The 13,501-nt window shown below is 37.6% G+C and overlaps 1 protein-coding gene across 7 annotated transcripts in view; it reads left to right on the top strand.

The window, feature by feature from the left end:
- cep170aa (centrosomal protein 170Aa) overlaps window positions 1-13,501 on the top strand; it is a 43,932-nt gene that overhangs the window by 1,686 nt on the left and 28,745 nt on the right. For 6 of the 7 annotated variants that reach the window (XM_040138735.1, XM_040138732.1, XM_040138734.1 and 3 more), the window contains exons 2-3: window positions 10,100-10,159; window positions 10,340-10,480. In XM_040138735.1, coding sequence (XP_039994669.1) covers window positions 10,376-10,480 — 105 coding nt within the window. In that variant the 5' untranslated portion in view covers window positions 10,100-10,159; window positions 10,340-10,375. Of the gene's footprint in view, window positions 1-10,099; window positions 10,160-10,330; window positions 10,481-13,501 lie in introns of all 7 variants that reach the window. The other variant, XM_040138730.1, reaches the window with a different exon arrangement.

The raw sequence follows: 13,501 nt of genomic DNA, 5'->3' as shown, positions 1-13,501 counted from the left end.
CCCGATACGTGTCCATTAACACAGTTGAAGTGCTGATGATAACATAGGAAACCATGTGAATAAATAGAAAAAGTGCACCATATTTTTAAATTTGTTGAATTTGTCTTGTGTTCTGTTTTTCTCATGAAAAACTGGAAACCTGGAAAACATCACATATATTCCCACAGTCACCAAGCTGTCAGTGCTGATTGATCTATTTGTTAACACCCCATGTGCACATTAGTTGACCATTAAAACTGAACAGACAAAATAAAATGATATCCTGCTTTTTCACCTCTGTCGCTTGTTATCTCACATCTGATACAACTTGCTGTCTGGTTCAGTATCATAATTCTTATGATAACCTGGTGTCCAGTGAGCAGTGTTCATATGTAGTACAGTAATGGTTTTGTTTCAATAATATGAATCTATTTTCCGTTCTAGTTTAAAGTTGGGATTGAGGACTTTGTTGTCCGGACTGCCCACGGCTATTGTGTATAGTAGGAAGTTTAGGAAGTGACTTCATTTTTAGTTCAGTGATCAGGGAGTATTATTCGTGACTGAAAAGAACCTAGCCTGAAATTTAATATTCTAATCTAACCTATTCTATTGAAGATTATTTTAAAATGTTTATGTACCAGGGAGTCTATGGTTACAAAATAGCACTGAATCTCGCTTCTGTAATCGGCCTGAGTAGAACCGTTAAAAGGGTTATGAGAGTCAGATAGCTTTGCTTGGTGAAGCTCCAGCTTGTGTGCAGAGTCAGAGAGAAAAACAATGGAGGTGAATAGAAAAGTTCTGAGGTAAAAAAAATGGGTAGAGACAGCACAGCAGAGCATAAAATAAGAAAAAAATACATAATCATCAGCTCCCCCTAGTTATGGATTATCAAGGGTATGTCTGTGTTTTTTTCTGCATTTAACTTCTCAAAATGAAAAATAAAACACAGTGACCTTCACATCTGTTTTGGGGTGTAACATACTCTCTTGTTAGTTTCCGGTATTTTGTGCTTCTTTCCACTGCAGATATTGATCTTGTATTTGGGCAGTTTCCATTCGTATCTCTCCCTCTGCCAGGCTCCCCCCTGATTGTCCTGTTATGCTAACGTTGATGTTTTTTTTTTTTTTTTTCTTCCTAAGTGCCAGTGTGGATTTCAGTGAGAGTGTTCACTATTTTTGTCTGCTGCTGAGGCTATTGCTGTGTGCAGCATAAATGTTGGTGCCATAATCAACGTGGCAGGGCTGGCCAAATACTAATGTTCCTGTTAAAGGCCCACGGGTCAGTCATTATCTGCTCAGCAGGGGCCTCAGAGGGCCTCCAGAGCATACAGCAGAGCAAACTCTGGCTTCTGTAGGTGCATAATACAGTGATTTATTCATATAACAGTCTGATTTAAGACTGTAGTGTGGGTTAAATGTAATAACCCAGTTAAAAAAAACCTTTTGTTTACAAGTATAGTTTACCTACCAATAGACTTATATAAATTTTAAGTAGCTAAATTCAGAATATATAGGATAGCAAGTATTACTGAACAGTTGTTAGTCGATGATCTTAAATAAGAAATTTGTAAGAGAACTTCAAAGTTTACAAGGGAAAGAAACATAATTTAACGTTTGTAAAAATGAAATGTATTTGTGTTCATTGTTATCTTAATGATAACTGATGTAAGATTATACTTCATATTATTATGTACTGTAATATTACTGCTTATATTTGTAATAAGATTGATCAAATGCTTGTTTTTTTTATTTCTGCACAACTACAGTTTAATATAGGGCTTTAAGTAGCGATTATTATATTACTACATTAGCGATTAATCTGCTGACTATTTTCCACGATTAATCATTTGACCTATAATATGCCATAAAATGGTTAAATAAAAATGGCCATTGCGATTTCCTAAATACCAAGGTTACAAACCCAAAGATATTCAGTTTACAATGATACGTAGCTGGAAAAATCCTCACATTGGTGAAGTTGAAACCAGAGAATATTTTGTGTTTCGTGTACGAGTAATAAAAATTGTTGTCAATATATGTTCTGTAGATTGACTAGTGCATTACTCGACTAATCGTTTTAGTTCTAGTCTAATACCATATTTCTTGTTCCAACATTTTCATGTTTAATTTAAGTTTGCATATCAGTTTACCACTTTTGTTTTTCTGCTGCCATTCCCCATTGAGAAAACTGCCTCCAGAAATGAGTGAATCTCAGTATATTATGTGAAAAATGTACACTTGCGTTGGAGAATTAATCACATACGCTGAAAAAGACTATGCTGCAGGGCTTGTGCTTCATTAATTCCCTTGGATTATTAATAATCTATTTTTTATTATCTCTTTATCAGTACGAGAGCTCATTGAGAGTGCTGGTTTTCCTCTATAGGAGTAACAACTTCACTTTCTCAGATAGTGCTGAAGGGCACACTATGTTTTTTACTATGTTCTTTACTTTACAGTTCTCAACATCCATGAAGTGTAAATTTCCATATGTAGGTTTGTAGGTCATCTGGAACACAGGGGTCACCGAACATGTGGTGGGTTTATGTCTTAAGGCCAGGGGTGTGCTGGGTTGTGTATGGTAATAACAATGAAGCAGGCTGGACGGATGCTGGTTAAAGGGAAGTGTTTGCTTGTTTGTTCCTCTCGCCAACTACTCATGTGATGTGTGTGGCTGCTTTTCAGCACCATATGGTCTTTTCTGCTGGGCGGGACATATTTTTTTTACCCAAATACTGCATGTACACTCATCAAGCCATACATACGCATTCACACTCAAGCTTCAGTAGACTTCAGGTTCTATCCTGACACCATAATTATTTATTATATCCCTGCATGATGCTATACTTATGTCACAAAGAGATTAATGTTGGTGGATAGTCTCTATCTGGCTGCATAAATCATAAACTGTTCAAAATGTATCATTCAATAGCCTGAATTATTTTTTCTTTGTTACATTTCTTCAAGATTTCTTCAATATTTATTAAATAAATTTAGGTACCTTTGATCTTATTCCAGTTGCAGGATCCTGATTTACAAATGCATAGTGCGGAAAGCATGACCCACTTTAGTCAAATGAAAAAATTTCTTTCTTTATCATTTGATACATATTACCATGTTGCATCATTTCCCATCTGCATCATGTTGGAAAATGATGCAGTTGATCTCAGTGCATGTATGTGTATATGTCAAAATGTTCTTCATCCTTATTTGTCTTCACCTAACCAAGCAGTGTTTAGAAGCTGGAGGAGCGTCCTTGGCTGGGATAAACATAATCAAAACTACATTCAGTCTCAGGTCTCTTAATGAGCATTTACAGTGGCAATCAAGGATTTCACCCTGCATCAGTAGTTGAGGTTTTCTCTGACAAATTAATAAGTTGCTACTATGTACTATGTTCAGGTTTGACTCGTTTGAAAAAATAAAAGGTTTACACAAGGTTCTTTCTAAGTCAAAGGAGGTCCCTTCAACAGAAAACTGTTTATCTGGTTAATATTTTGCTCTTTGCTGGCTATTTTTCATTTATGAGGAGAAGTAAAGTAGGCCAACTTGTTTCAAATGTCAAATGGAATCAAACACTTACAGACTGATATCCCTGGAGTAGCCATAGTCTGCTCCTTTCTGCACTCTTAACTTTAGACCAGGAACTTTTTATATAATGTATTAGTCATTTTCTATCATACAAAACTTTTGTGATTGGCTGGCAGCCCTGTAAAGATATATTTACTAGTCATGCAAAGTGCTGGAGATCAGTGTTTTAGCTTTGACACTGATATGAGCATTCCTTACACATATTACACATACACTAAGTTACATGGAAGTGTGACATTAGCATCAAACATGCATACAGAATCAGTTTCTAGAATAGTACATTAAAGGGCTTTCAGTATCAATACATTAGTGTAGAGTATGTTAACCTGTGTTTTCTTTGAAACCATGATGCTTACAGGGGATGAAGTTAGATTTTGATAAAAGAAAAAAAAATAATTTAACAACAGTTAATAATTTTACAACATAATAAGGTTCACTGCCCAAAGAGCAACAAAGTATAGGTCATATAACTGACAAAATATTGATTCAGCTTGTCATAAGTATCTTGTATATCATTATCTGCATCATAGAAAAAGCCCAGTCTCTCCTTTTGCCTGAAGTTTTGAGAGGAACAATAGATTGTATACCTCCTCCACTAAACACTTTCATGTCTGTAGATCTACAGTAGACATAACCATTGGGGACTAGAAAAGCCTTTGTCTGTCTGTCCAGAGGTCGTTTGGCTGTCTCATTCTGAATCTATTGCCTGGTTTGTTCTTTACACCCCTCAGGGTCTTTAGGCTTCCCTGCTCCCAAAATATCTCTAGGCTTGCAAGACCAATTCACCCTCCCTTGTCTATTACTTATTGACTTCGATTTGAAAGTCCTAACTGACCTTACATCAGCATTTTCAAGGGAATAGGCTGCTTTCTCTAATTGTCCTTCAATGTACTTTCCTTTTACTTATACCTCCAAGGTGCTGTCTAGCACCACATACCCTCCGTGTTTTTCCATTGTTGCAAAGCTACAATATTGATTACAATATTTATGTAAGAACCTGAGTTTCAAGCCTTATATCAAATATTAATCTAAAGAGTCCTGTTTTTTCATTTTAGAAACATCTTTGCTATTAAGCTGTCTTTGCTCTTTTCTTTGTCTGTTCAGCCAAGGGGACTACCACTGCTCAAGCTACTGAGTGCTATTTATATCAGAACAATCAACTTTTGCTGCTGTTGTAAACACTATGTGCATCACCTCCTGTCTGCCAGAGGATTTCTCCTGGGAAAGACCAACTAGACATGAAATTTCAGAACAGTGAATGTCTAGAATGTCTTCAATTTGATCACTGTTGTGCTATATCAATCAGTGAGTTGCAAAATATGATATGTGACAGTGTCATTATTTTCTCACTTCTATTTCCCATGAAAGAACGGCTCATAGGGAGTGCCAAACATAGTTTTTGGCTGGACTGCAACAGCGGGGCCAACCCTATAAACGCGAATGTCCAGGACTGACTGACTGACTGACTGACTGACTGATAAAGCACTATTGGTTGGCTGGCCGAGTGTTGAAGTTTCCCCATTGGCCATTGCTCTCTCAAACTAAACTGGCACAAATAGTTTCTATCGCGAATGAGCATTTTACAACTAAATATAGTGGAAATCACAGCACAGCTGTTGTCTTTAACTTATGTATATCATGATTTTGTCAGATGACGTCGTGGTTATAAAATCAGGATTTTAGCAGTGCAGAGCAGCAGTTTGGAAATGGCTTGGAAGTGACTGTTGGTGACCATGTAGTCTTAATGGGCTGTGTTTCAGTCACTGTTTCATACTTGTTCTGTTGTCTGACAGCAGAAACACAAAAACAAGTAAATGAGAACAGCTTTATTGGGAATTCGGCTGCATTAAATTACAGTATATGTGAACACAGACAGTAGGAGAGAAGCAAACAAGTAAAGGGCTGTCCAGCCAAATACTAGGTTTTGACCTATTCTTGTTACAATATGAGTTCTATAGAGTTAGCATCCACTGTAATTGTGGAGATAAAGCTCCATTTTTACAATTTAGGCGGACAACCACACCCTTACTAGGGCTAAGGTTGGCTCTAATCATAAGACCATGTGGAACTGTGAGTGACAAGAGTATGAGCTGTCTTTCTGTGCCTGTCTTTCTTTTTCTCTGTCCTACTGTCTTTCTCACTCTTGTTTGCTTAGCATGTGGGTGTTTGTGTAAATGTGTGAGTGGAGGTTACACACAGCAGCTGTCAGTGTGTGTAATGTGGTGTGACTCAGCTATTAGGGTTGTGATGGTGATGTGACGCTCTGCGAGGTTAGAGAGAAAAAGCAGATGAGTAGTGCTGATGGTTACCCAGCTGTTGCATCATCCTGGGATACTCAATGGAGCCAGATGCTACGTGGAGAGCAGCAGCCATGTGTTGAAGCAAAGAAACATACAGTATGAGGTGATAACGTCCTGTCAGCTTGTATTTGTGATTGGCTGGTTCATAGTGGAGGGAAGAGATTTGAATTGTTGAAAAGACAGAAGATTACTTGTATAACAATTTGCTGGAGATCGGAAACATAGCTGTAAGACCAATTAATCATAGCCGATAGATGTAATTATCCATCACGGCTTTATAATCACCCTACTCATTTTTAATTTCTTAGCATTTTTATCATATAATTAATACAAATAGCAATGCTCACACTCACTTGCTTCAAATCTTTCCTTTGTTAGCGTTTAAGTTAAATTTCCTCATGACAATGTGATTCAGTTTCTTTGAGCTGTGAATGAGCAGCCTCAATGTAGATAATACATGGTTTTTCATTCATGTCAGACATACAACAAATTAACATAAGCTACACACTTGCTTTAAATTCAGAGATGCGTGTCCACCACAGGAAGTGCTGTGCATGCTTCCTGTTCTTGCCATCTCCGCCGTACAAAGAATTCATAGTCATCTTGGAATAATCCTGCCCTTTCAGTCCTCAATTCTGTGTGGTTATGTGAGTGTGTGGGAGATAGTATAAGTGTAGGTCTGGGAGTTGGGGAATTCCTGCCAAAACCATGAGGTCACTATTCCTCCTTATTAGCCCCAGGAAAAATGCTGCTGAATGGGTAGAATGGACATGAGAGAGAACCAGGACAAACATTTTTGCATCTCTTGCTGCTTTACATTTCAGATGATGGCTTGTAGTGTTTGTTGCTGTAGGTCTGTCATTCTTGTAAAAGTAACAAAGAATGTTTAATTAATCAAAAGGTGTGTTTCTAAAACCTGAGTTGAAACGCTGAAAAGTCGAAAAAATCTCGAAATATCACAAAAAAAGTTTCTACGCTAGGGAGACGTGGAGAAGTTGGTATATCGATAAAAGGTAAATGCGAGTAAGTGCAATAGAAGCAAATTCAACGAATAAATGATGATGTACAGAAATCATTCGACTTCATATCATGGAACACAGCTGGTTAAGCATCTCTCTTGACATTCTGAAATGCTTCACCCAGAGTCGGTGTGTTAAATGCCTCTGCACAACAACTTCCCAAAATTGTTTAGTGCGCCTACGTTCCCAGATGTATGGAGGACGATGTGGTAGCATCACCAAGTTTTCCATCACGTTAGATTGGTTTGATTAACCAACTCCTAGTATTTAATGAAGAGTAGTGGATGGAAATGCGCATAAATTTGCTTTATCTTTTGTGATTTTCTGAAAATTTGCGGTATATTTGGATGGACTATAGTTGGCTAGAGCAAAGTGGTTGGAATGATTGTTCTCCAAAATGACGAAAAAAATATTTATATATATATATTTATATATTTTTATATTTTTTTCTTATATTTTCCCAAACAGTTTTTACTTTTGGGTTTTGGACCGTTGGTCAAACAAAATAAGCCACTTGAAGACATAACTCTGGGAAATTACACCAGGCATTTTTCAATATTTTCTGCCATTATATGTATATACCACACGGTTAATTGATTAATTTAGAAGAACGAATTATATGAAATGTCAAACAATAGTGAAAAATGTGGATTAGAATTTCGCATAACCTAAGGGGATTGCTTGTTATTCCTGACCAACTCTTCAAAACCCAAAGATATTCAATTAACTATCAAATACAACAAAAATAAGCAGCAAGTCCTCACATTTATGATGCTGGAGTCAGAGAATATTTGTCATTGAATATTCAGAGTAACAGGGACAGTATTGTTTTTCAAATTTGTTGCTGTTGATTTTTCTAATTGTAATTTTTCAGTGCTGTGAGCACCACAGATTTAATTTAATTCACCTCCATTGTACTGGGGTGGAGGCAGAAATCCAACAGATATCTCAAAATCTAGCCCAACCTATTTGCGTGGCTAGACATCACTGAAGTTAAGTGAGAAAATATGTTTTTTTTAAATTTGGGTGAACTGATCGTTTAACATTAGGACTATAAAGAACACATGTAAAGCAGACAGAATTTCCTTCTCAGCTGTGTCTCCTTAGGCAGACCTACCACTGCATACCTCTAGCTGTGCCATTTCTTTCATGTGTGATGTGAGAAGGTTTTTTAATGGCACCACACAGGCTGGTATGCATCGTGCTCAGGCTCCTCAACCACATTCTTGTTAACTTTGCAGTCTACAGTGAGTCTGCAGTGGTTATTGAGACAGCAAGCTCTCTGATGCTTTGGTTACAGTTAGGAGGGGCAAACACACATAATTGTAGTGTAATGGTAGTGCTGTTGTTGTAGGCTTTCTCTGATAATGTGTGTGTAGCGTGTTGTTCCAGTGTAGCATCCAAACAGAATATCTGTTCTATTTCCATTATATCTGACACGTAGTGTTTTCATGAAACTGCAATGTTGCCGTCGTTGGTGAACACTGCTATAGATGGTGACAAAGCAGAGGATGAACATCATAAAAGCATGAGATTCTGGGTCGTAATCTGGCCAGTGATGATTTATTTGGATTTAAGTTAATCAAATCTTGCATCTGTGGTCCCTCTTTCCTTGAATTTAGTTATTTAATTAATATTAGTTTGAGTTATTTTGGTGAAAGATACAAATTATAAAGATTTAATCTGGTTAAGGTTAGCATGAATTTTATGTTATTTTTACTGTTATAGGTAATTTAATACACTAAATGGTTACTTTTATTTTTGTTTTACTGATCATTTCTTATGGGAATAAGAAATAAAGTTTGGTCCAGAAGTCAGGTCCATTCTAGACGCAACCAATCTATCCAGTGACCTTTGTCGCAGGTCTTCTGTTCTCTCTTAGTCCACATATTTAATCACAATCTTCGCTAACACTGTTAAGGCAAAAATGTCAAAAATATGTTTAAAGAAAAACACTTATCTATGACTGCATGTTGCAAAGGATTACGTATGTCACAGTACTTTACAACTGTCTAAAATTTCCTCGTTAAATGTTTCACACATCATATAAAATAGTTACTGGGTTGAAAAATCTGATCCCTTTTACATCAGAGACAACTGTTTGTACAGTCACGTTCCCAACAGCGTCAAGCAAGGAACCGTAAGAGGTGTGCAGTTGATTAAAATTTGAAAAGAAAATTTACCCAGGGGATTATTGAGTTGGTGTACGAAGTACTTATGAGGTCAAGTGAGCAAGAGCTTAGCTCAATAATCTTTAATTCCCTCTCTGATGGGCCCTTCTTGGCACTTTATACACATGACAGATCTCCTGTTATTTTAGTGCCACTTAAAATTACCATGAAAAGCTTCCCTTTGAACCCCATGTTTAATTTTGAAATAAATAATTATGAAAAGCATTAAAACTGTCTAAGCTTTGGTACAAACATAAACATCAAGGTGTAACCAAATGCAGCAGTCTTTTAACAACAGACTCGCCAGTTGACTCTGAGAGGTTGTTGTCATCTTGTGACACTGAAAAATTCAATTATGAAAAAGTAAGTTGCTCGGTCAGACAGCATCAATCCCACCATTCCCTCAACCAGCCATTAAACCAAACTACTAACATGTTGTGTAGCCAGTCAGTTAGAAAACAGCCATACAGATAACATGCCCGTCATTTAGTTCTGCTGAATGTTGTTCTTTTAGGCCCGGGCAGTTAGAAAGTCGGAGTGGCTGGCTTTGACCTCCTTTCCAGCTCATCTAAAGGAGAGCAGGGGGAGGAGGGAGGCAGGAGGGAACATTAATGTCCTGCTCGTGAGGCCAGCCAACATTCCTACATCACTTCCTCTTCTAACATCTGGCAATGATCAGGGCAGGCAGAGAGAGAGAAAGGATGTATCTTACTGGCTGGCTTAGTGTTCATTTCCAAGCGTGGACAGTGAGGCATTGCATTGCAAGACCGCCCACTCAATCTCATTCCTGCTACCAGCGAAACAAAATGAAGCAAGATGGAGTGTTTTGATTCAGTGTCTCTCTACCATTGTTTACACTTTGACTATGATTCTGCTGTCGTACTTCATCTTTTCATATGTACTTTCATATGTTCACATTATGTTCACTCATAATCATACCATGATGCAAACAAACTGGATTTATGTGTTTGTCTGCCTCTGTGAGTATAAATAAAAGAGAAAAGAGAACTAAAAGCTCCCCCTTTCTTTTCTTCTCTCAGGATGGCCTAGCTGTGTTCTGCTGTCAGTGGTCTATCAGCAGTGTGCTACCTGGACCAGAGGTTTGTTGTACAACTCACTAAAATAAACTCAATTAATTTTTAGAGGTAATCTACTAAGATTAATTTTGATTATGAGACTCAGGATCATTCTCAGAACTGTTTTAGTAGGTGCTTGAGGAATGGTTGAATATGGATATTCATGAAAAATGGATGTTTATATCATAATATGAGGACATATAGGTGTGTACCAGAAGCAGCAAACAGCAAGGTGCAGAGATGAGTGTGACCTCCTGGTTCCTGGTGAGCAGTGGGGGCACTCGCCACCGACTCCCCCGAGAAATGATCTTTGTCGGCCGGGATGACTGCGAGCTCATGCTACAGGTGAGCACGAACAGACAAGATATGTCTGTTGGATTTTCACTTTATCTAATTTGTGAACTTGCTCTCTTTCTGTAGCTATTCAAAGAAAAAATGGTACTCCCACAGTATCTAGACTCTTAGTGACTTACACATAAATAAGCTTTAAGATAATATGAAAACTGGTGAACACAAAGAGCCTGACTCTCATTTAGGGATACCTGTCAGCCACCTAAATATGCTGCCGACCTCACACCAATCTGTGTCATAAGATAACCGTTTACTGAGTCTGTCTGAGGACACTACAAAGGAGCCCTCGTGCTGTTGCTCTTGCAGTAGCAAAGCATGTTTATATGTCTGCATGTTTGTGTGTCTGTGTGTGTACTGAAGTGGTGTCTTTGCAGCTGTGCATGCTTCCAGAGACCACGAGTATGCTCATGTGTACCTCTGGTCACTGCACTATTAATAGAAAGTGGGACAGATACCTCTTGAGTTAGATTTTATCTGGCTGAGTCGTTTGTAGTGGGTAGAGGGTGCATCCATGGCTGCAGCACCCTCTGTTATGACATTACATGTTGAGAGAAGTTGTTACTGGTACCAGTGCCTGTCTGATAGTCTGACCATAGAGAAGACATTCAAGACTCTCACTTATATTTTTCATTTCATTTCTACTTTGTTGGTGAAAATTAGCCTCACTTTTCAGATTGGCCTTACTATCTTATGACGTTTCTGTGGCTGTACTGTATACTATTATCACATTAAATTAGATTCCTTATTAGTTTGCACTTTGTATTTTTTTTAATAATATAATCATTATTAGTGAAAATAAATCATGCTCCATGCCTTCTGGATACTATTTAGTGCCACTGGTGGAATTGCTCCTAACATGATAAAATCAGAGGTATGTAGAAATCTAATCCAGTAATGGGATTTATGGGTTGAAGAGGAAAGCATAAATAGAATAAAAGCATTTAAAATGGATTTCATTCGTGTATGAAAAATAGTTCATGACCAATTAAAAGTTCCATTTTTTTTAAATCCAAGTGGACAGTATCATTACCTTTTTTTTCTGTAAACTTTCATTTTCACTTGAGAAGTTGGCTTTATTTACTGTACATCAGCAACCCTACCATGGCTTCTCTAGCCCATTACTAACAACCTGCATGATAACTTTAAACTCTTAAGTTGTGAAAGAGAGTTTATCCACCTAAAAATTGTCAGTGTAGTATTGCCTAGCTTTATCATTTCACAGACCTCCCAAATATTACATGTAGTTGGATCTACTGTTTTTGATACTAGTTTCAGAAACACAAAGGAATAGGCATTGAACAGAAAACATTTTAGCTCGTTAGCTCAACTGAAAAAAAACAACCTATTTCTCAACTGAGGTAAATTTCTTAGGGGCCTCATGTTGGCCAACATATTTCTTGGGTCAAATACATACAAAACAGTCAGTATCCTATGATATTATTTTAGTTTGAGTCTATGTCTGCATTTTTAAAATTGAAACAGAAAAAAATCTGTTAAGAAGATCGGGTTTTATGTTTTGATGTAAGTACGTTTATTAAGTTTATTAAAAATGTTGCTCAAACAGTGTAAATGGAGATGACACAAATGCTACTTGAAGTTTTGAAGCACATTGAAACACAACTTCTTTGTAGCCTAGGAGTGTTACAAGGACATGTTCTTGTATTTTCAAGAGAGCAGTAATTAGGGGCATTTACTAAAGCATGTAGAGTTGTAGAAGATCTGTTTAACAAACAGTTTTCCTCAATATGGCTATGATCACCTGAGGGTCTTCTGTTCCTGCATATTAATGTGTGTTTCTGTGTTTTTGTATTCCTATCCTTGTGATGTCTTTGGAATGATGGAAAGATAAGGGAAATCTTCCAAATTGAGGACATAATTTGACTTTGTGTATGTGTGGGTTTGTTTGAGAATTTGTGTAGCTGCTTACAGTAGTCCTCCATGTGACTGCTTTAATGAGCCAAGGCCCCATCACATGGCTAAACATTAAGGGCTGTTTGTGTCATGCAACAAGAAAAACACAAACACACTCGCTTGCAGAAAAAATATCAAACTTCAAATGAATGTATGACTGTGTTATCCAGGCTCACCAGTACAGAAGACCTGCTCAGCCCTGCCATTAAAGTGATAAAGATTTGCCTGCCTGTCAGTTTATCAGAAAAGCTTTCAGTTAATTTAGGCTGGGGCAAAGGGGATTCGTCCAGCCACTGTCTTCTTCCCAAAGTCTTCCCCACTACCTTTTCACTAGCATCGTTACTGGCCTGACCTAAAAATACTCATTGAAAACACTTAGGTTAATGATAGCTCCCCTCTAAATCTTAACAGTTGTTATGATTGCTGGGTGTTATTTAAGAGGCAAATATACTTTTGCTGCTAGGAAAAAGTCAAATTCAGACACTAAACCAACCTACAAGAGCCTTCATCAACGGACCTGACCTTGACACAATCTTTACTTTTACATCACTGAGGAGAGGCTACTGGCACTTTAAAGGAACTCTCAGACAAAGACTTCTCACACACTAGTTACATGAATGGCCTGAGTGAGTGTTTTTGTAAATGTTTTGGTGTCATCCTACAAAATTAGCCAGCAGCTTGTTTTTTTCCATCAATCACACGCACATATATATGGTTTTGACAGTTGTGTTATTTACAAACTGTGATCGGAATGGATTCTTACTTTAATTATTTATTGAAAAAGGGAAGGAGCATAGTGAATACAGGAACACAGTCTCCATGATGTCAGCCTGAATCATATTTTTTTTTTCCTCTGGGTAGCAATGAACTGGATAAAATATATCATTGAGGATTTTTGCCACATTTACTGTCTTTCAGAAGTACATCTTTTGTCTCATAGCTTAACTGATCGGAAGTGTGTGTGTGTGTGTGTGTGTGTGTGTGTGTGTGTGTGTGTGTGTGTGTGTGTGTGTGTGTGTGTGTGTGTGTGTGTGTGTGTGTGTGTGTGTGTGGGTGGGTGGGTGGGTGGGTGGGTGGGTGTTGGTGTCTGTGTGTGTGTATGTG

Source organism: Xiphias gladius, chromosome 11, assembly GCF_016859285.1.
Source record: "Xiphias gladius isolate SHS-SW01 ecotype Sanya breed wild chromosome 11, ASM1685928v1, whole genome shotgun sequence".
Classification (NCBI taxonomy): Eukaryota; Metazoa; Chordata; class Actinopteri; order Istiophoriformes; family Xiphiidae; genus Xiphias; species Xiphias gladius.
This window is presented reverse-complemented; position numbering and strand designations above follow the sequence as displayed.